We start from the raw sequence: 21,662 nt of genomic DNA on the forward strand, positions 1-21,662 counted from the left end.
TTTCCCATTGTGTTTTGCTCTTCCAAGCTTTTATACATGCTGCTCTCTCTGCCTGCAATGTGTGTCCTCTCATTTTTTTCCAACATGTGATTAACTTAATCTTTCCAAGACTAAGTTCGGGCATGTTCTACTTTACTGACAACCCCTACATGCATGCCTCTCCTACATGCTTTTGCCTTTTATACACTGTACTGTAATAATCTGCTTACTTCTGTCCCCCCACATACACCCCTTGAGACTGCCTTCTGGGTAGGGGTCATGGCATAATTACACTGTATGCTGAATGTTTAGCACAGAGCCTAGGTTAACAAATGTTTGTTGAATGAATGAAAGAACAACGGAATGAATGGGTGAGTAAATGATGATTTTTGGAGCAGACAATTTGGGATTTTTAAAGTGGGTGAAGGATGGTGAAAGAAGATGAAAAGAGAAAAGAGAAATGATTGGTATTTTTTAAAACTTTTTTTTCTTCTTAATTAAGTGGAATAAAGTTGTCATTTCATTTCATCAAAAGTTTATTGAGCATCCAGTATGTGCTAGGCACTCTGCTAGATGCTGGCAATACAAAGATGAAGATCAAAAAAGAAAAAAATAATAAACAAAAACAAAAACAAAAACACCACTTCCTTTCTTGCCCCCCAATTTAAGACAGATTTGGCTTGAGCCTGGGAAGCTGGTGCCTCAGGGATTTGGCACCAGGGCATGCGGTTCAGTAGGCTCTTCTCCCTCTCACCCCCACCTTCACCTCTGCATCTCAACATCTCAAGGCTGACCACGATGTGCCCTTTCTCCAAGTCCTGCATCTCCTACCTGCCTAAGCCACTTTCCCCTGCATGCATTATCTCATTATGGATGAAGCACTTGGCAAGGTTAGGGAATTGGTTCTGGCTAAATAGCGGGAGCTGCAAAGGCACCTCCACTCACAGGAGGCTGGGCAAGTACATTGGGGATAGGCAGCATGCTGTTGAGGGGAGGGAAAGAGTGCAAAATAGAAATGCTGCTGTCCTGGGAGCTTGGGACAAAGCTTGCCCTGGGGTGGAAGTAGGGGAAAGCAGTTGCCTGGAAGAGGAGCTTATGAGGTGGGGGAAGGGCCAAGGGTGCATGGGGAGGAGAGGACAGAACATAGAGGGGGCCTCCCTCTCTTTCAGCTTTTTAATGGTCCCTTTTTCTCACACAGTGGATTAAGGCCTCTCCTGTGAACTATACAAGGGGGCATGGCCTGGGCAGTCCAGTCCCTCTGTAAATTAGTGTGATCTGCCCTTGTCCCCGGCCCCTGGGATCCGGGCACCTGGGAGCAGGGCAGGTGGGTGGCAGGAGGTCACTGGTTGGATGGGGTTCCCCTGATGTCCTGGGGAGCAGTCCCCCCCCCCGAATTCTCCGGAAATTAGGAAATTAGAGCTTTATTCTCCTACAGCTGGAGGAAGCTCCACAACCTTTGCAGGGATAATGATTGTTTGAAAGGCTTGTTTGGTTAAGGAAGACAGAGAGAAGGTATGGATTCGAGGGATTAAAAACGGTTCCTCCCTTGTTCCAGCTTGCTGGGCCAGGCAGTGAGTGGGAACCCCTTTCTATATAGGAATAAGCCCATGCCTGTCTTTTATTCGTGAACAGGGACGGAAAGAATGCATGGCATGCTGCTGAGGAAGGCTTTGGGAAGAGGCCAACCACGGGAGGCTGGAGTCCTTTGTCCTTACTAGGGCAAAGTCATGTGCTTGTGCTACTCCCTCACCAGGAACCAGGTGTCCAGAGAAGGGTGCCCCAAGGCTCTGTCTTCCCAATGATTTCCCCGGGGCTCAGAACCGCCCCGTACACCCAGGAACCGGCATCTGGCTTCCTCTTGGTTTAGGACTGTTGTGCGTCTTGGGCAAGTGGCCTCTATCTGGACTTGCCACAATTCGGAAGGAAGGGTGGGGGGCGGTGGCAAGCATGAGTTCATGAGTTCCCTAGGAAGGGCACAGGATAGTCACGGGGGTTAGGTTACGGATGTTAGTTTCCATAAAGACCCTTGGGGGACTGGGCCGGAAATGTAAGACTCTATATGGTCCTAAGAGGACACAATCCTGACCCACTGAAAACACAGTAAACACAATCGGGATACACGTCCAGACAAATGCTCCACCGACTTGCTGGCTCCCCCCATCTGCGCATGATCACACACGTCCGGCCACGGGACCCACGCGCTCCCCGGGCCCCCACCTCGCCCCTCCGCGACCGCGGTCCCTTCCCCGGGGGTCTCGACACGGCTCAGGCGCTGATCTCCACCCGGCCTGCCTCGTCCTGCTCGCGGATCAGGTGCACCGCCGCAGTCCGCAGTGTGCGCGAGGCGCTGCGCGAGCGGCCCGGCGAGCTGGGGGCGCGCGGCGGCGACGTGTGCGTCCGGCCGGTGGCGGGGGAGCGCGCCGGGGAGCGCGGGTAGCGGCGCGCGGAGCGGATGGGCAGCCCGGGCGAGCGGCCCGGGATGGCCGGCGACACGGAGTAGCCAGGCGGGCCAGCCTCTGTCGCGCTCCGAGGCTCCGGGGCGGGGTTCTCCTCGGGCTCCGGGGAGTCCTGCAAGGACACGCGGGACACGCGGGAATCAGCGGGCAACCGGGCCAGTCTGCGAGCGCGCCTGGTGCTAGAGGGCGCCGGGGATACCGCGGTGGGGGGCACGCAGTTCCCTCCACCCTCCCACCGCCTGGAAAGCGGCCGTCCTTGGGTCTGCTTTTTCCTGCCAAACACAAGGCATGGCACCGCGCTGGCACATAGTAGGGCTCAATAAATGTCGACGTGCATTAAATTGAGTGCTTTATCCCTTTATAGGCTTCTTTCCACCTGTCTTGGCCAGCACAGGACAGGAATTAGTTGAGGAATACTGGGGAAATCACCAGAATTGGTGTCCAAAGACCCAGATTTGAAGCCTACCTACATCTGCCGCTTACTTACTTGTTTGACCTGCATAGGACAATTCACCTCTCTCAGCCTTGTCTTTCTAATTTCTAAAATGGGGATGACAAATATTTTTCATAGGGTTCTTTTGAGCCCTATGAAGAGATAACAACAGGGGAGGGCTCAGTAGCGCCAGGAATGTAGGTGGTAAGAGATGGGGCTCATTGCGTGCTTGTGGGAACCAGCCCAGAGCAGCTCACCTTGTCCTTCAGGATATAGCGCGCCATGGCGTTCTTCCGCTCCTGCTCTCCACTTCGCGGAAGCGTCTCTGCTGTGCGGTGAAAGAATGGGGTGGCTGGCCCAGGTACAAAACCCTCTCCAACTACCACATCTGCATTCTTTGCTCCCCCAGTGTTCAAGGTCCTGGCCCCCCCACAACCTCCATCACAGGATCCCGAGCACCCGAGGTCCTACCTTGGCCGCACCTCTCCCTGCTCTGCAGACTTCGTGCAGTTGCTGGAGGAAGGGGCCCCGTAGAGCTGGCTTCCTTGCTCCCCAGTTCTGCCTTTTTCCAGCAGCCCACTGATCTGAGTGAAGATGGGCCGGGTGAGTGGGTGGGTGAGAGCTCACCTTCTGCTTTCAGGCGGTCATCATTCTGATCCATGTATTCCAGGGAGTTTTGCTTCTCCAGCTTCCTCTTCTTCCTGCAAATTAGTACAGGCCCCCCTGAACAGAGCTGCTCTGTGTGGGCAGGACGAGGTCTGGAGGATCACGGGGAGGGATTTGATGGCCTTAAAAGAGGCCTTGCGACAGGAAGATGGGCTAGGTGGAGTGGGAGTAGAGGGTCCATGCAGGTTGGAATGAGCCACACCTAAATTAGCAGCCTGGGACTCCCACTTCCAAGCATTGTCACCATGGGCAAGTCATTTAGCCAATCTGATTCCCAGTGTCATTACATGTAAACTAATCCTACCTTTCCAACAAGGCTGTGAGAATTAAAAAGTAGTGTGCTCACACTTTAGACAACCTTTTTTAGGTTCTAAAGAATTGGGGTAGCTGGTGGTGGATACCTGAAACTATTAAACTACAACCCAGAACCCATGAATCTCGAAGACAGTTGTATAAAAATGTAGCTTATGAGGGGTGACAGTGGGATTGGGAATGCCATAAGGACCAAACTCCACTTTGTCTAGTTTATGGATGGATGTGTAGAAAAGTAGGGGAAGCAAACAAACAGACAAAGGTACCTAGTGTTCTTTTTTACTTCAATTGCTCTTTTTCACTCTAATTATTATTCTTGTTATTTTTCTGTGTGTGCTAATGAAGGTGTCAGGGATTGATTTAGGTGATGAATGTACAACTATGTAATGGTACTGTAAACAATCGAAAGTACAATTTGTTTTGTATGACTGCGTGGTATGTGAATATATCTCAATAAAATGATGATTAAAAAAAAAAAAAGATAACACTAACCACAGCTCCAGCGCCTGGCCCAGAGAAGGTGGTGGCAAGTGAAAGCTTTATTATTAGTGCTAGGATTGTTTAGGGTGGTGAGCAGAGGACACGTTACCCTACCCAACGGTGAGATGGATTTCCTGGGAGAAAAGGCATTTAAAGAGACCAAGAAAAGACAAGAGCTTGGGGTTGGGATAGACTGATTAGCGTGCTCAGAGTATGGAGCGTGGAGAGTTACCCAGACTTTTTGGAAGGTTTCCAGCAGGCACAGACTGTCACCAAGGTCACAAGGAGGAAGATACCTCCTGTGGACAAGATGATGTACAGGGAGCTTCTTCCTAGGGAGAGAGAGAAGCAGGGAGGTGGAAGGAGTCCCAGGTAAGGGCCAGAGGTGTGGTGAGGAGAGCCTCCTGGAGGGGCAGGATGAGAAGAGGAGCCCCAGGTGGCATGGCTGGCCAATGTCAGAGCTTGTATGAAACCCACTTCCCACCTGTCTGGGTTGCCCCAAGTCCATCAGGGGCACCTGCCTCTCCAGGTTCTGGGTTCCAGGGCAGGGCAAGCAGAGAGACTCACTGTACACGGTGATCTTGATGGGCAGGCTGCGGCCCTGGCTGATGGGGTTCTCAACCACACAACTGTACAGGTTGTCGTCCTCCATGAGCACGCGGGTGATGGTGAGCAACTTTTGGTCAGGGGACAGGAGTATGCGTGAGTCGTTGAGGAGGGGCTTGCCATCCTTCAGCCAAGTGTAGCTGGGCTTGGTGCCGTTCTCATGTGAGCAGTTCAGGGTGAAGGCCTCGCTGAGCTCCAGCACAGTGGTTGAAGCCACTGCCACCTGTGGCCTCGAAATGGGAACTGGGCCCCGGGGGTGGGGGAGCCTGTGAGTCACAGGCTAGAAAACGTCTCCCTTCTTTTTCTTAGCTCCCTGCCTTCCAACACAGCACAACTCAATCTGCTGGCTGAGAGTACTCTTCAGTTGTCATCAATCTAGTCCTTTCTCATTATTATTCATTCATTCATTCATTCATTCACCAATACTGAGCACCTACTGGGCACCCAGGGTACGATGCTGAACAAGACAGCCCTCCTGGACTTTATATTCCCTTCTTCCCAATTGCCTTTCCAAGACTAGTGGACTTTGATGTCTTAAACTGATCTAGCCCAGAAAATATTTAGCTGGGAAAAGCCTAAGTTCAAGTGTCTGGGTTGAAATCTCAGCTCTATCACCTACTTGCTATGTGACCTAGGCGAGTTACTTGACCTCTCTGTGCCTCAGTGTCCTCATGATATCATCTAGGTTATCTATAAGCATTAAATACGCTGATATATGTGAAACACTTGGAGTAGTTTCTGGCACATGGCCAGCTCTCTATCTGGGTTAGCTGTGCCTGCCTGCCAACTTCTAACTTCTAATGGGCTCCCTCTCAGTTCTCCAGTGGCTCTGTTGGCTTTCCCCGGGCTGGCCACCTTACCATCGACAGTGAGGTTGATGGTCTTCTCCCCGGTGAAGGTGTCGTCGGTGATGGAGATCTCCACCTCGTAAGTGCCCTCATCTGCCAGCTGCAGGTCGCTGAGAAGCAGGGAGCCATTCTCGAAGAGGCGGATGCGGTCTCGATAGTCAGGCCGCAGGGTGCCGATGACCTCAGTGCCGATGGACTGCACCACAGTCACTGGCTTGTCCCGTTTCAGCTGCCACTTCACCACTGGCCTGTCGCTGCTGGTGCTGCTGTACTGGACGGAGAGCAGGGCCGCCTTCCCCACCGTGCCATGGATCAGGCGCACCGGGCTGGTGACATTCACCCCCTCCAGGGGGTCTGTGGACAGAGGCCCCCGGAGAGAGGGCAGAGTCAGGCTCTCTACTCCTTGCCTGGCTCCCGCCTTCCAGCCCTCTGATCTCTCCATATCTTGCACTTCTGGGAACTTTGCTCCCTTTACTCCCTGTCAGTCCTTGCTTCTTGCCCTTAGGTGCCATCTGCTGTCCACTGTAGCTCTGTGTCTCTCTCCTCTGCCATCCCTCTCTCCCAGGCCACTGCCCTCAATCCATCTTCCATCTGCCCCCTGGCTCTTTTGCTCTGTTCCCCATTGCCTTCCTCTTGTGGAAGCTTCCAGCCAACCCTCTCTTTGAGTGCTCCACTCATAGAAATTTTTATTGAGCCCTTACTATGTGCCAGGAACTGTTCTGTGTCCTTGGGATATATCAATGAGCAAAACAGACAAAAATTCCTACCCTGATACATTATTGGAGGGGGGGATTGGAGAAAGCATGGGAACAGAGATTCCTGAAGAAAGGAGTGTGCCAGAGGACAGTGCCAATACAGGGGAAACATATACACCTAGAGACAACTTGTTCACTTTCCAGGCATGGCAAGAGCTTCTGTCCTCCTTACCCCAGCTGCATGAGGCGTCTTACCAGGCCTGCCCCATGCAGAATGACTGCACCTGAGTGGATGGTTTTGGGAATTCACCCAAAGTCCAGTCCAATTTGCAAACCCTATGGAAGAGGATTTGGGATGAATAAAGGAAGAGTTTGGAATCAGAAGGTCTTGGGAACTGGGCTCTCCCACTTACTGGCTGTGTGAATTTGAGAAAGTTGTCTTTGCAAGCCTCATTCTTCTTGTATATAAAATAGGACTACTAACAACATCAGCAGCAGCCACTTGACAAAGTTCACAGGATTGTAAGGCACAATATACATGTCAGTAGTGGTGTAGTGGAGAGAACACGAAGTTGGGTGTGGGAGCCTTGGGCTCTACTGTTAGCTGCATGATCTGGGACAAGTAATGTATCTGTTACTTATCCCATAGGAAAAATGAGGATGTAGGATTAGATGATCTCATGGGTTTGTTATAGCTCTGTAATCCTAGGTTTTCCCATCTTGTCCAATGGCTGTTCCATCTAGAGACACAGCTCACATTTCAAACACCTCTTAGGTATTTTGGGGCCTGAACAGATGGTGTTGATTGGTGTCACCTAACCTTGCAAAGAAATACTACCATCCTATGGGGATGTCTTCTGGAGAGGATGTCAGTTGGGAACGGGGCTGAGTTTAGCTGAAGAGACACATATGTGTCAGGTTCTTTGTCCCTGTGGATCCCAATTGGTTTCTTTCACTGCCATTGCCTCTCACTCCTGTTTCCCACTCTGCTACTGCTGCAGCTTAGAATTGGGGAAGCTGAGCTCTACCTTCCCAGTCTGTGTTCATCTCCTTGTGCCTAGAGAGCCCAGATCGCGCCAAGAGACCATTGAATGAAAAGGTTAGTTGTGGAGGTCAAAGCAAATTATATTATTTACTAAGCACATTCAATCCATTTTTGGAACAAGTACTTTGTTAATTAGTGAGCTCCTCTTCTTTGGACATAATCGAGGACAGGCCCATTGACCATTCTTTCACCTCTTTGGGCCTCAGTTTCCTCCTTTGTATAATGAGGTGGTGGTCCAGATGGTCTTTAGGGGCCTTCCTAACTCTGACATTCTGTGATTCACCACCTGCCAGGAGGAGGGGAAGAGACTACTCTAATGATTAATCTGCCATTTCTATGACTGTCCTGTGCTTGTTATTAAGGGGAGTCTTAATTTGGGGGAGATAGAATTGACAAAATAAACTATTTTCAAACATTGTTTATTCAATATTTTTTCTTCCCAAGAAATCTTCCATTAAAATGGAAAGAAATGAAATATAGTTCCAGCCCAACTGCTTTGACAGAAGAGGTGGTGGGGACCGCAGTCCTGCCTCCTTGCTCCCCTTCTTCCCCAACAACTCCGGGAGCTACCAGGGATCCCTATGGCTTTGTGTATCAGATTGAAATCTATGTGACCACATGACCCTTAGAATTTCTTTCAACTCTTAGTTTCTGTGATTATTTAAATGGGATTTCCTGCATAACAACTGCTGAGAGGTGGCCTTGGCTTGATTTAGCAGAGCAAGCTTTTGAATTTCCCCGGGTAGGAAAATAGGCTTTGGTATGTATGGCTTCAGGGGCTCTGAAAAAAATCACTGAGCTTCATTAAAGACCAAAGTGGTGATGTTCAAAAAGCTGGGGGACAGGACTTGACTCCCAGGAGTATAAATCTCCCTGGCAACTTGGGACGTAACTCCTGGGGATGAGCCTGGACCTGGCATCATGGGATTGAGAAAGCCTTCTTGACCAAAAGGGGGAAGAGAAATGAAAGAAAATAAAGTTTCAGTGGCTGAGAGATTTCAAATGGAGTTGAGAGGTCATTCTGGAGGTTATTTTTATGTGTTATATAGATATCCCTTTTTAGTTTATTAGAATGGTTAGAAGGAAATAACTGAAACTGTCAAACTGCAACCCAGTAGCCTTGATTCTTGAAGACAGTTGCGTAACTATGTAGCTTACAGGATGTGACTACGTGATTGTGAAAACCTTGTGGCTCACACTTCCTTTCTCCAGCGTATGGACAGACGAGTAGAAAAAGGGGACAAAAACTAAACAAAAGATAGGGTGGGATGGGATGGATGGGATGTTTTGGGTGTTATTTTTTACTTTTATTGTTATTTTATTTCATTTTACTTGGAGTAAGAAAAATATTCAAAAGTTCATTCTGGTGATGAATACACAACTATATGATGGTACTGTGAATACTTGATTGTACACTGTGGATGATTGCAGGGTTATATGTGAATATAGCTCAATAAAACTGTATTAAAAAAAAGCTGGGGGACATCTACCTCCCTCCCTCAGGATCCTGAATGAAGAAGCAGTGGAGGTTATACATGCCAAGCCATCCAGGTTTTAACAATCTATGACATGGCCTCAAACATCAAACTTTGAGGGATCACATTACCTTCTTCCAGGAGGCTGGACAGTGACAGCCCAAGTCCCAAAGAAAAGTGGAAGACATTCCCCCTCCCCCTTTTATCTTTTCTGACCTCCCTGGGGCTTCCTTGCCACCTGGGCTCTCTCCCTTCCCATTCAAGGTCTACAAGGTCCCAGGGGCCCTTTTGTCTCTTTTCCCCTCAAATCTGTTCTCGCTTCCAATTTAAACTTGACTCCTTCTGGATAAAACATTGGAGAAGCTACAGCCTAAGGATTGCCCTAGACCTCACCCTCCTCTAGGGACGGCCTGTGTACCTGTGAGCGTGGTTCAGAAGTTCACACTTATAAACACGTGTTCGTAAATGAATGGAACAGTCATTCTCAGGAGCTGACAAAGAGAGCGTTTTGCAGAGCAAACACTGCTTCCCAAAACTCCAGCCAAAGTCGGAGTCTGTGTTAAGTTTAGGGTCCCACAACTTTCAAGGCACACAGAGAACTGGGACTGGAGCCAATGCAGGACACAGAAATGAGGAAATGGCTAACAACTACAGTCCAGAGTGGAACTAAAAGGCATTGGGACTATTCAACCTTGAGAAGCGATTAACTCCATCCATCATTGTCCTCAAGTCTCTGAGGCATCATTATTTAGAAAGCCTTTGTTCCTACTGGAGGCTGAACAAGAGGAAATTAATATCGTAGCAAAACATATCCATCGACATAAACAATGCCATACTGGGTCACATCAGCATCCCCTCCTCAAGTAGGATTTTAATTTCTGCTGTGACCCTTAGGAATTTCAAGTGTCCCTTAATAGTCTCTTCCCTTAAAGAAACCTTCATCTACTCATTTTTGTGTGCCCCCTTTGTTGATCAAATTTTCCTTTTACCAGTATCTGCCTTAAATTCACCTTTGGAAAATGCCAGTGGTGTGGTGCCAAACTTGCATGCTAGGATTTGGTCTCTTATATGCCTTATCCGTATTCTATAACACCAAGGACTGCAGTTATATCCCTTTCTAACTGAGGGATGTTTTGTTTTGTTTGGGTCTGTCTTCATAAAGAAGTCCCTTCATCTTATTGGCTTTCATTGACATCCTTCTCTGGGCTTTCTCCAATTACATTATTTCCTTTTTAATCTGTGGTGACCAGAGCAGCTTACAATAATCCAAGGACTGTACATAACACAGTTTTGTAGAAGGAAAAAGCAAAACAAAACACTTTCTTCTTCTAGTTTTTAATATCCTTCCTAATGGATAGTGCTCTGTGGCAACCAGCCCCTTCCTCTCTCCCTACTGTATAGTGTGTCACTCATTGTATAAATGTTGGGGTGATTGTATTGTATTCTTGTGTTCTTATCTGGTCGAGGCCAACAAGGGTAAGTCCATAACCCTGTGGGTAGGGGGTGGGGTCTTGCCAGAAGTATGAGATCATTTGAAGTGTCAATCATTCAGGGAAGTGGGAGAAAACCAGAGAACAGAAACTGCAAAGAAGGCCCTTGGGATCCAGGAAGAGAGGGGGCTTGGTAGCTTTTTATCTACAGTTTAGAGTATAGATGCTCAGTAATGTGAGCAATACTAGTTAATAAGTATTAAGATGGCACATAGAGATTTACCACATTCATGGATAGGAAGACTCACTATTGTTAGGCTGTCAATTTTCCCAAATTATTTTATCAATTTAATAAAATACCAATTAAAATTCTAGGAGGTTTACTCTCTCTATGTGTGTGTGTGTGTGTGTGTAAAATGACAAGCTGATTCTAAAATTTATATGGAAAGACAAAAAGCCAACTGTAACTTAGGCAATCTTAAGGAAGAAAATCAATGTTATAGGATTTACAGTACCAGATAGCAAGACTTCTGAAGCTATAGTAATTAAGACAGTTGTGAAATTGGCACAAGGATAGACAAATAGATCAATGGAACAGAACAGAGTCCCCAAAACATGCTTACATATGATCAATTTATGATAAAGGTGACACTGCAGTATAGTAGGGAATATATATACATATATATATATATATATACACACACACACACACATATATATATGTATATATATTTAATCAATAAGTGGTACTGGGTCACTTAGATATCCATGTAGGAAAAAAACATGATTCTAGACCTTTCCCTTCCAACTTACACAAATATCAATTCTAGAAGGATTGTAAAACTAAATGTGAAAAATAAAATAATACAATTTTAAGAAGATAACATTGGAGAATATCTTCATGACTTGAAAGCAGGCAAACATTTCTTAGGAGACAAAAGTGGTAACCACAAAAGAAGGAAAAGACATATTAAAATTAAGAGATTTTGTTCATCAAAAATACCATTAGGAGAGTGAAAGGCAAGTCATAGAGTGAGAGGAGATACTGGTGTATATATATCCCTCAAAGGACTCATCCTGAATATGTTTTTAAAACTCCTACAAATCAATAATAATAATTAAAAAAAAATCTAGGCAGCTCAATAGAAAAATGAACAAAAGAGTAGGAACAGGTATATAACAAAACAGGAACCTCATGGCCAATAAGTGTGTGAAAAAGGCTCAAGCTTATTAATTATCTATTAACCTCACATCCAATGAATTGCTAAAATGAAAAAGAGAAAACACACTTGTTGGTGAAGATGTAGAACATCTGGAACTCTTGTACACTGCAGGTGGGAGTATAAATTGAAATAACCACTTTTGAAAACAGGTCATATCTACTAAAGCTAAACACATATATATTCTGTACCTTGGCACTTCCACTCCTCTGTATATCCCCCCAAAAAATGTGTATATATGTTCACCAAAAGACATGTCTTAGAATATTTTTAGCAACTCTATTCATAAAGCCCCAAACTGGAAACAAGCAGAGTATCTATTAAAGTTGAATAAATAAATTGTAGTATATTAATACAATGGACCACTATGTACAGCAATGAGACCAAACAAGTTACAATTATACCAACACAGATGAATCTAACAAACCTGGTGTTCAGCAAAAGAAGCCAGATGCAAAAGAATGCATACATATGCTTCCATTCATGTGAAGTTCCGAGACAGGCAAAATTAGTTTGTATTAGAAGTTTGGATACCAGTGTAACCCCTTCAGGAGTAGTAGGAATTGAAATAGTATGGGGGTGCTTCTGAGGGGCTGACATTTCTATTCTTCAGCTGGGGGCTGGTTTAAAGATTCATAAAACTGTGTCCTTATGCTAAATGTATTTTTTCTGTATGAATTTTCAATTACAACAACAAGAGCAACAATAATAATAAAAGATGGCACCCACATTGTGGAGGTGGGCTTTGGGCTAAAAAGGGTGGAACCCAGTTAAGGGAATTCTTCCTATTGGGTTCCTAGTGGATGCAAATCAGATTATCTAGATTTATGACATGATGTGTTTATGTCTGTGAATTAATGTCTTGGACTGTAGAGAAACGTTGTCCCATGAATTGGGCTGGGATAAATATAGGAACGCCTCGTTTGTCCATACTAGTGCCAGGGTATTAGAGACCGAGTGTTACTTGCCTGAGGCTGGCATGATGGTTGCTGCCATAACCACAAGGAGAAGGTAAATCCTTGAATCCTTGGGAGCCACAAAGTCCAGCCCCAGTTTTAGTGCCAATCTTAAAAACTACATTTCCCATCCTCTTTGTAGGTAGATGTGGCTGTGTGACTGAGTTCTAGTCAACAGAACCAATGGAAGTGATATGAACCACTTTTGGGTCTGGTCTCCCATACATGATTCTCCAAGTTTTGTCTTTTTTTAAAAAATTCTCTACCTGGCAGAAATGGAAATAAACCTCAGGGTGACCACTGGAAACACATGTTGAAGTTGACAGGGCCTCCATCAGCTTGGTTCCTGAAATGCTTCATGGAGCAGAGTCCTTCCCCTTCCCAGGCCTCCTCTGGAACTGCACTGGACTACTATGTGGTTAGTGCAAGGAACTTAAAATTTGGAATTTATTTGTTCCAGATGCTGGCATTTTCCTAAACAATCTGTGGGGGATGGCAGGAATTCCTTAGAGTATCTCTCATCTCTTTATTGTTCTTTAGCCCACAGCAGCACAATGGCCTGGCCCCGTACTACCTGTATTCAGTCGTAACTAAGACCTTACTTTATTTAGGATTTTCTTTTGGTTATATTTATTAAATTACTTTTTTCTTACCCAGAAGATCCTTTGTCACCTTTTGTTTTATCCTAGTCTCACTGACTGACAAGATCTTTCTACAGTTTTTGTCCTTATTATTCGATGATCTGAAAGAGCTTAGGGACATCTCTGATTTGGAGATTTCATTGTACACTCCCTATTGTCAATTCACTGAATCTACACCTCCTGCTCTTGTTATTTCTTCAACTCAGTAATCTCCAGACTGCTCTCACTAATGCTATCAGTAACCTCTTGATTGCCCAACCCAGTGCACTCTTTGGGTCCTCAGGTGCTGGACCTCTGTGATACATTAGGTGGTGTGGATGCACTCCCCCAAACTCTCAACTCCTTTGGCTTTCTGGACATCACAGTCTTCTCATTCTCTCTCTGTGTCTTTAACTTCCTTCTCCTTCATGGGCTTTTCTTCCTCTGCCTTGTTCTACAAATCTTGGGTTTACCCATGTTCAATTTTCTGCCCACATTTTTCTCTTTCTATGTGATCTTTTCCATTCCCATTGTTTAATTCCCACCTATGGACTGACAGCTTCCAAATACCTCTCTCCGATCCGGACCTCTTCCGCCTACAGGTTCAGGCTATTTAACATTTTCACATGGAAGTGCCGGAATTAGGTAATGCTGATCTACTAATTATCACATCCCCCAACCCTGTCTCATTTTTAATTTAAGGTTTCATACAGAAGCTCCACCTCCGTTTCTGGAGGCTCCCATTTCCCATCAGTCACTAAGTCCTGACTCTACCTCCAAAATATTATCTTTAAGTGCGTGATTCCTTCTATCTTTATTCTAATTCAAGCTCGTGCTGTTTCTCTCCTGGACTGCTTTTTTCCTGGACTATTGCACTATCTTATCTTATTTGCCTCTTTCCCACTCCGATGCCTCATTGCAGACTGAACTCTCTGAAATGTACATCTGACACCGACTTCCTCCAAGTTAGAACCATTCAACACATCTCCCCCCAACCATCATTTACAGATTATATCCCAGGCTCCCTGGTATGGCAGACGAGGCTGTTGCCTAATTCAATTCACACTTTCCTTTCCAGCAATGGTGTACCACTGTCCTTTCCTTAAACTCACACCAGCTATTTCAAGCTGTTGACCTCCTCTCATTTTCCCCAGCTATTATGCCCACCCAGTTTTCTCATCCTTTGAAATTTAGTTCAGATATTACCTCTACCAGGAAACCTCTCCTGCATCCCCCCACCCTGCATATTCAGCACCAACTTCCAGGCTGGGGTAGGCACCCTTCTCTGATGCCGATGCTCCCTGGGCATATCTGATTCATAGCAGTTTCCACAACCTTAGCATTTTATTGACATGATCTTTGCATCTGTTTGCTCCACTAAATTGTGAATTCCTAGGTTGTCTGTAATTGTGATCTTAAAAAAAAGATCAGTTCTCCAACGTAGGGGGCAGTACGGGAAGTAGCCGTCTATGTCGCAAGTGAGTTACGGATAGATTCCTGTTACTCTCCGAGAACCAGGAGGTTCGTTATCTCCAAAGCTTCTTTCCCCTCCCTGGCTGTTTTACACTCAGAAGCCAGAGTAGGGAGCTGGGGAGGCACAAAACCAAGATTTCCCCCACCTCCCTAAAGCCCCACCATAATCCCTTGGAAAGAAAGCTGGACTGGCCCACGCCGACAAGCCATTCTATACGAAATGGCTCAGTGCCATCCATCCAATGTACTAAATGCTGTGGGAGCTCCAAAGTCATGCAGCCTTTTGGGGGAGGGGGGCAGGAGCCCGGCGGGAGGCACACGGAATGAAGAAATACATTCAACGCTGATGCCTGAATTCACTGCGAATCTTCCCACGACAGCTAAGCAATCTCCCCTCCTCCCGCCCCAGAGGCGTCCGGCCCTCAACAATCCCCTCTTTCTCCTCTGAAAGCCCAGGGTCCCTTCTCCAGACCCTTTCTTACCCTTCTGGTCCCTACCTGTCTGGATCAGAAGAAGGTAGACAAAAGGAGTGAAGCGCAGGGCACTGGAGGCTCTGGACAGGGCTCCCCTTTCTCTCTTCATTTTGGGTGGCGTTCTCCAGCTCTGGTGCAGACAATTAGCATGATTTCTCCACTCTGGGCACGTCCCTTTGTACCACTAGGAGTTTCTATGCCCGAACACAACCCTGCCAACTTCCCTGTGAATACACAGAGCTCTGTGTATTGCTGGACTCATTCTTTCCTCTCTCTCAGACCTAGCATTTTCTAGTTTCAAAGCCCTACATCCCTAGTTTGGAAGGGGGTATCTATGTAGAAGATAATCACCAATGCCGATGCCAACCTGGTGGGTCCTGGCGGCCTGGCAGTCCTGGGCTCATCTGCATTGAGACCCAATACCAGGGGGAGATGAAGATTTGGGCTCAGTGAGGGGACTGGGATGGAATACAGACTAAACCAGACCTTGTGTCCCAAACTGCCCCGTTTCTTTGTTCCTGAGAAGGAGGGTGCCTGCCAGGGACAGACCTCCAATGAGCTCTGAAAAGAGAGGGAGAGGAGCAATTAAAAAGCTGGAAAATGAGAAATTCTCTGGAAATTCTCCAGAAAATTGCTGAAGAAATAGCAATTTCTTCCATCCCAAAGACAGAAGGTTGGAAAATGGCTTGAACGCTATGATTTTCATCCCTGTCCTCATTCTGCTTGGGATTCTCTCTCCTATCATAGAATCACGTAGAGGCTGGGGAACTCTTTCCAGAAGTCTCTCTGTTCATTCTCTGGCTTCCAGTCAATTTTCTAGAACAAGTTGGAGCCAAGATGAAGGTAATGCCCCAACAGCCAGCTTCCTAGGGTTCTGGAGCCAGTTTAACAGGTGAGCGGGCTCCTCTGGTGTGCCACAAAAAGGAACACTCTAGCTCTACCCTGACCCCCTATTAATATATCCAAACCTTCTCACAAGGGCTGTCCAGGGGAATGTGTGTTTACTAACTGTGAGTTCTTGGCACAGTTTCACAATCTCGTTGAGCCTCAGATTTCACATCCATAAAATGGGATTAGGAAACAATAGCTTCCTAATAAGAATTGTTGCGAGAACTGACGGAAATTGCCTATCCAATCCTTTGATAAAGAGATGATATTTTAAACATTTTTTTTTTAAACCACTGTTTTTTTATTTTCTTTTTCATTATGCAAGGTGAGACCGAAGTTCACAACTCCCCTTTTGGTCTTCTCTAACCCTGGTCTTAGTTTCGTAAATGCAGTAAGTACCTCTCTCTAAATATTCTTTTTACATACCAGAGAAATATACTGAGTGGGCCAGGTTTCTAGACTTGAAGAATTATTCCATAGCCTATCTGAGCCAAGCAGGGAAATTGCCAGGAGAAGAGTCGGGAAACTTGGGTATTGAATTTCACAGAGGAACTCCTGACTATTAAGTGGCAAGCCTTGGATTAGAAACCCAGACTGATCAACAACAAAGCTTAGGTTTTTAACCACCTTCCTACCTCATCAGTAGGAAGTCTAGCTCCTCAGTTGGCTTGAAGACCCAATCTAACCTTTTACCCCCAGCACCTACTCTCCAACTAAGCTCTGGAAATCCGATGGCTCTCCTTGTCCACTGCTTGGGCCATCTACTATCACTGAAGGTGTTTTTGAGTCTTTGTTCCATAAACCTGTATTCGAATAGTGTCAGAGTCATTCCTACTGTAAAGTTCGGTTTGCCAGAAGAGAGAGAGAGACCGAGGACTCAGGAGGCAAAAACCAGCCCAAGAATTTGGAGAGCTGCAGAGCATTGCCTGGGAAACCAGGAATTTCTGTGAGGCTTTTGTGTCAGAGGAGGCAGAGCCTGGCTGCTCCAGCAGGCTCTTAACAAGAGACAGATTAGCTAGCTCGCTTTTGGAACAAACAAGCTTTTTGTAGGCCTGGACAGTGAGGAAGGGCCCTCCCCAGGTATGTTTTCCCTCTCCTCCTTGCTCTTTTTAAAGTTCTTTTAGGCAGTCCTACTCTGGGTGCCTTCAAGTAGAAAGCAGATATGGGGTAAAAATTCTCCTCCCACTCTTCAGGGCTTTCATCCTAATAATTGGTTTTGCCACCTGCAGAGTTCTGTAAATGTGAGGAGTCTCTCAGAGGAAAAGGGCTCTGCAGAAAGAGGGCATCTCAAAAAGATGTGGGATTTGATGGGAGAAATTTGTGATCATGGGGGTGGCTTGGGGTCCTGGGTGAAGTTTGGGAAAGCAGAGAAGAGGTGCTCCCAATTCAGTCCTGGAAAACTGAAAAGCATCAAAGCCTTTTATGCTAAGAGTAAATATTTGGTTTCTGAATAGAATTCCCGCCCCCTTGGAAACTGAGAGGAACTCAGGCTTGTGTCCTTGGTTGCTAAACGTGCCCTATTCAGCAGCTCTCTAGAGGAACAAAGAGGAGACATTGGCATTAAAGTATTGGGAAGGCTTGGCTTTTGCTGACCTATTTAAGATGCAGTGAGGACATTCCAGAGAGCATCTCTGGAGTTCTGTTCTTGCAAAGTTTCAGTGCTCAAATACAAGTAAGTTGAAAAATCATGGGGAAAGACACAAATTTCATTAATTACCCCCCAACTTGTGAAAGGCTTCATTGTCATCCTTCTCCTAGATCCTCAGATAGTGTCCACCCACCAACCATGTCCCTGGGAAGGATATACTCCTATCCCTCCACTCTTGCCCTCATCCCAAAGAGGGAGGCACAGAAATGGAAATCAGCTAAGCAGCATCTATCTAATCATCGCCTACTGTGTAAACAGCACTATATGTTCCAGACAAGAAGAGGGGTGGGATGCAGGACAGGGGGAAAGGTGGTACATTCAAAAGCAATAGAAGATACAATTCCTAAGAAGTTAACTATAGTTGGGAAAGTTGCATGTAAACCTATGAAGCAAGTGTTATGGGTTAACTGTGTCCCCCTAAAAGCTACGTTGAAGTCTTAACATCCAGTACCTCAGAATGTGATCTTGTTTGGAAATAGGGTTATTGCAGATGGAATTAGTTAAGATGAGGTCATCCTGGAGTAATTTGGGCCCTGTCTTGGTTTGCCAGGGCTGTTATGACAAATACCACACAATGGGTTGGCTGAAACAATGGGACTTTATTGTCTTACAATTTGGGAGGCTAGAAGTCCAAAATCAAGGTCTCTGCAAGGCTGTGTTTTCTCTGAAGTCCATAGCTTTCCGGTGATGGCAATACTTTGTCACACAGTAATCTCTCCCTCGGGCTTCTACTTCTGGTGTTTACTGAATGACTGCGTCCAAGTTTCTTTTGCTTATAAGGACTTCAGCATATGAATTAAGGCCCACACTGATTCAATGTGGCCTCATCTAAATAGGATCTTTGAAGACCCTATTTACAAATGAATCTACACTTTAATAATAACATCTTCAAAGACCCTATTTACAAATGGATTCACACCCACAGGAATGCAGATTATACTTGAATATGCCTTTTGTGGGGAATCTGATTCGATCCCCAATAGGCCTTTAATCCAATATGACTGGTGTTCTGATTTGCTACAGCTGCTGTTATACAAAATACCAGAACTGGATTGGCTTTTAAAAAGGGGATTTATTAGGTTACAAATAACCTAAGTTCTAAGGCCATAAAGGTGTCCAAACTAAGGCATCAATAAAAGGAGTGTCCAGTACACCTCTGTCAGCTGGGAAGGCACATGGCTGGCATCTGCTTGTCCTTTGCTCCCAGGTTGTGTTTCAAAATGGCTTTCTCCAAAATGTCTCCGGGCATCTGTCTTAGCGCCTCTCTCTCAGTTCCTGTGCGTCCTTGCTTCTTTCTCCCAGGGTGTTTCTCTCCAAGCATCTGAGGTCCTCTCTTAGCTTCTCTGGGGTAAGCTCTGGGCTTTATCTCTTAACTAAGCATCTCCAAACATCCTTCTGTCTGTATCTCCAAGCGTCTCCAAGCATCAGCGTCTGTGTTGGTTCCTGAATCTCTTAAGTACTCCAGTAAACTAATCAAGACCCACCCTGAATGGGCAGGGTCCACACCTCCACAGAAATAATTTAATCAGAGGTCTCACCCACAGTTGGATGTGTCACATCTCCATGGAAACACTCAATCAAAAGGTTCCACCCTAATCAAAAGACTAATAAGTCTGCCCCCACATCATTGTATTAAAGACCATGGCGTTTGTGGGGGACATCATAGATTCAAACCAGCACAACTGGTGTCCTTATAAAAAGAGGAAAATTCAGGTACACTGACAGATAGACATGAGCAAAGAAGGCCATTTGACAATGGAGGCATAGGTTGAAATGCTGCAGCTGTAAGCCAAGGAAGTGCAAGGATTGCCAGCTACCACCAGAAACTAGAAAGAGGCAAGGAGGAATTCTCCCCTACAAGTTTCAGGGGAAGTATGGCTCTGCCAACACCTTGATTTTGGACATGGTTTTTCAGTTTCCTTGAATGCCTTGCTACTTATTCTACAAAACATTTTTGAAATTTCTCTTTTGAAATTGCTTTTGTAGACTGCAACATATTTTTTTAAGTATCTTTTGGACTACATTTTTTAAAAAGTCAGAAGTATGCTGAATAATATAGGTAAGAAGGTATGACAAGGCTTGTAACAAAGTAACAAAAGTACGGTGAAAAAGTATAGGTAACAATAATATAGGTAACAAGGACAGATAAAACCATTTTGGTCAAAATAGCTTTCTATGAAAGGCAAAGACTCCTATATTAGTAAAGTGTCTTTGACTTCAAAGAGCAGATATACCAGCACAGCTGGAATCAGAGGAGAGCCATATCGCATGGATTCATAAGATCTGGAACTGGAGTTGGAAAGCTCAGACACTGAGGCAACTTCTGGAACCAAGTTTCTTAGGTATCTTGATTCACTTTGTTTGCATCCTTTCTTTACCTATCCACTCCCTCTATTTTGCTAGTTTCAGGGCTCCCTATGTTACAAGCATGGAACAACCTAATTCAAATTGGCATTAACAATAAAGAACTTTATTGGCTCACATATATAGAAAGCCCAGAAGTGGGGTGGCCTTGAGGGTTCCTTCAATCTAGAGGCTCAACAGTGTCAACAGGGAACAGAAAGAAAGACTTGAAATTATGGTTAGTCCATAGCTTTGAAATATTGCAGGTATCTCTGATGGAAAGGAAGAGAATAATAACAAGGAGCCTATGGATTTCAATGCTAGGAGTTACATGGCCTAAAAACTGCCAGGCCTTATTCTTTTGAGGCTTAACTACACTCAGATGGTGCCACGCTTGGGTTCCCTAAGAAACAGACTCTGAGACGGAGTTTAGCATCTGGGTGTTTATCAGGGAGTGCCCTTGGGATTGACACCTGTGAAGGGAGGAGGAAGCAGGAATGGGCAGAGGGAGAAGGTGAGCTGCGATGCAGGTCTGATAGCCTTAGCCAACCCCGCAGAGATCTCTCGAGTTGGGATGTTGACCTATCAGAGTTGTTCCAAGCTAGGCTGAAATGGCAGGGCCACTATGTTCCCACATCCATTAGTCACTGGATGTGGCTGCTCCTCAAAGAGGGATGAGGCAGCTCTCTGAATCTGAGGCAGTCCCTGAAGGACCTGTCAACCAAAGGTTCTCTTCCTGTAACATTCCCCAAAGCTGAGGCAATAAATTTCTCCTTGGAGGGGAATCTGGGCATTGTATCTCTCTGTCCACCACAGATGGATATTTGATAATATGAAGAGAAGCTGAGACTCCTATGTTAATTTCTTCTTCTTCTTTTTATCCCACACCAACAGGGAGGAGAAAAGACTTCTGTAGTCATGATAAAATTAGAGAATCTTTTGCCAAAAGCAGTACAGCAGACGCTGTTGAGAAAACTGGGCTTACAGTGAAATACTTCTGCAAAAACCTGGTCTTGATAGGCAAGCAGAAGGTCTCATTTTAATTTTTCCAGTTATAAAGATTACTTAGAGAGATGGATAAGGAGGAGGAATAAGAGGAGTGCTGAGATATGGTCTGGTTTCAGGAAATAGCCCAGAACAGTGGTTAGTCCTGGAAATCCCAACTCAAACTTGGGAAGAAGAGTGAAAATGTACATGACTCAGCTGCATGAGGTTGAGTTCTTAACATCGAAACTCTCTGGGGGTGGCAATAGGCCCTCTTCTCATCTCTATAGGGAGCTTCTTAGGATAGGACCTTAGAAATGGCATGTGACCAAGCTTTCTAATTTGTTACAGGTGTGGGTCAGCCAGCCACACACAGGATAGCTGGTGGCCAAACAGCTAACCACGACCTGGTGCTCATCATCTATCAGTTCTGTGTGGGGTAGGCAGCTGCCAAGGATCTTGTGCCTCTGGGCTTTGTGCAGATGTATTAGTTTCCCAGCTGCTAAAACAAATACCATACGATGGATTGGCTTAACAACAGGAACTTACTGGCTCATAATTTTAGAGGCCAGAAGGCTTGCTTCCTCCCAGGGTTGGTATCTTCTCTCTGGCCAGCAATCTTTGGGGTTCCT

At 45.7% G+C, this 21,662-nt stretch overlaps 1 protein-coding gene across 4 annotated transcripts; it reads right to left on the reverse strand.

Annotated features, from left to right (window-relative positions):
- Positions 1 to 497: 497 nt before the first annotated feature.
- On the reverse strand, positions 498 to 15,571 carry HEPACAM (hepatic and glial cell adhesion molecule). 4 transcript variants are annotated; one of them, XM_037841865.1, is made up of 7 exons: positions 15,192 to 15,571; positions 5,793 to 6,134; positions 4,894 to 5,175; positions 4,559 to 4,658; positions 3,496 to 3,569; positions 3,126 to 3,193; positions 498 to 2,547 (listed from the first exon to the last, which is right to left on the reverse strand). In XM_037841865.1, exons 1-7 carry the CDS (start codon positions 15,274 to 15,276, stop codon positions 2,245 to 2,247), a joined length of 1,254 nt encoding a protein of 417 aa, XP_037697793.1. In that variant the 5' UTR covers positions 15,277 to 15,571; the 3' UTR covers positions 498 to 2,244. The 4 variants fall into 4 exon arrangements, with proteins under 4 accessions (XP_037697793.1, XP_037697791.1, XP_037697792.1 ...); XM_037841863.1 differs by having other exon boundaries at positions 3,340 to 3,569; XM_037841864.1 differs by having other exon boundaries at positions 3,126 to 3,196; positions 15,192 to 15,570.
- Positions 15,572 to 21,662: the final 6,091 nt, after the last annotated feature.

Source organism: Choloepus didactylus, chromosome 6 (genome assembly GCF_015220235.1).
Source record: "Choloepus didactylus isolate mChoDid1 chromosome 6, mChoDid1.pri, whole genome shotgun sequence".
NCBI lineage: Eukaryota > Metazoa > Chordata > Mammalia > Pilosa > Megalonychidae > Choloepus > Choloepus didactylus.

Excerpts from the sequence above, each read along its gene's own strand:
- HEPACAM (XM_037841862.1), bottom strand. The coding sequence starts at position 15,276 with ATGAAGAGAGAAAGGGGAGCCCTGTCCAGAGCCTCCAGTGCCCTGCGC. Across the intron at positions 6,135-15,191 it reads CCTTCTTCTGATCCAGACAG|ACCCCCTGGAGGGGGTGAAT; the intron begins GTAGGGACCAGA and ends CTCTGTCCACAG. Across the intron at positions 3,570-4,558 it reads AAACCTTCCAAAAAGTCTGG|GAAGAAGAGGAAGCTGGAGA; the intron begins GTAACTCTCCAC and ends ACTAATTTGCAG.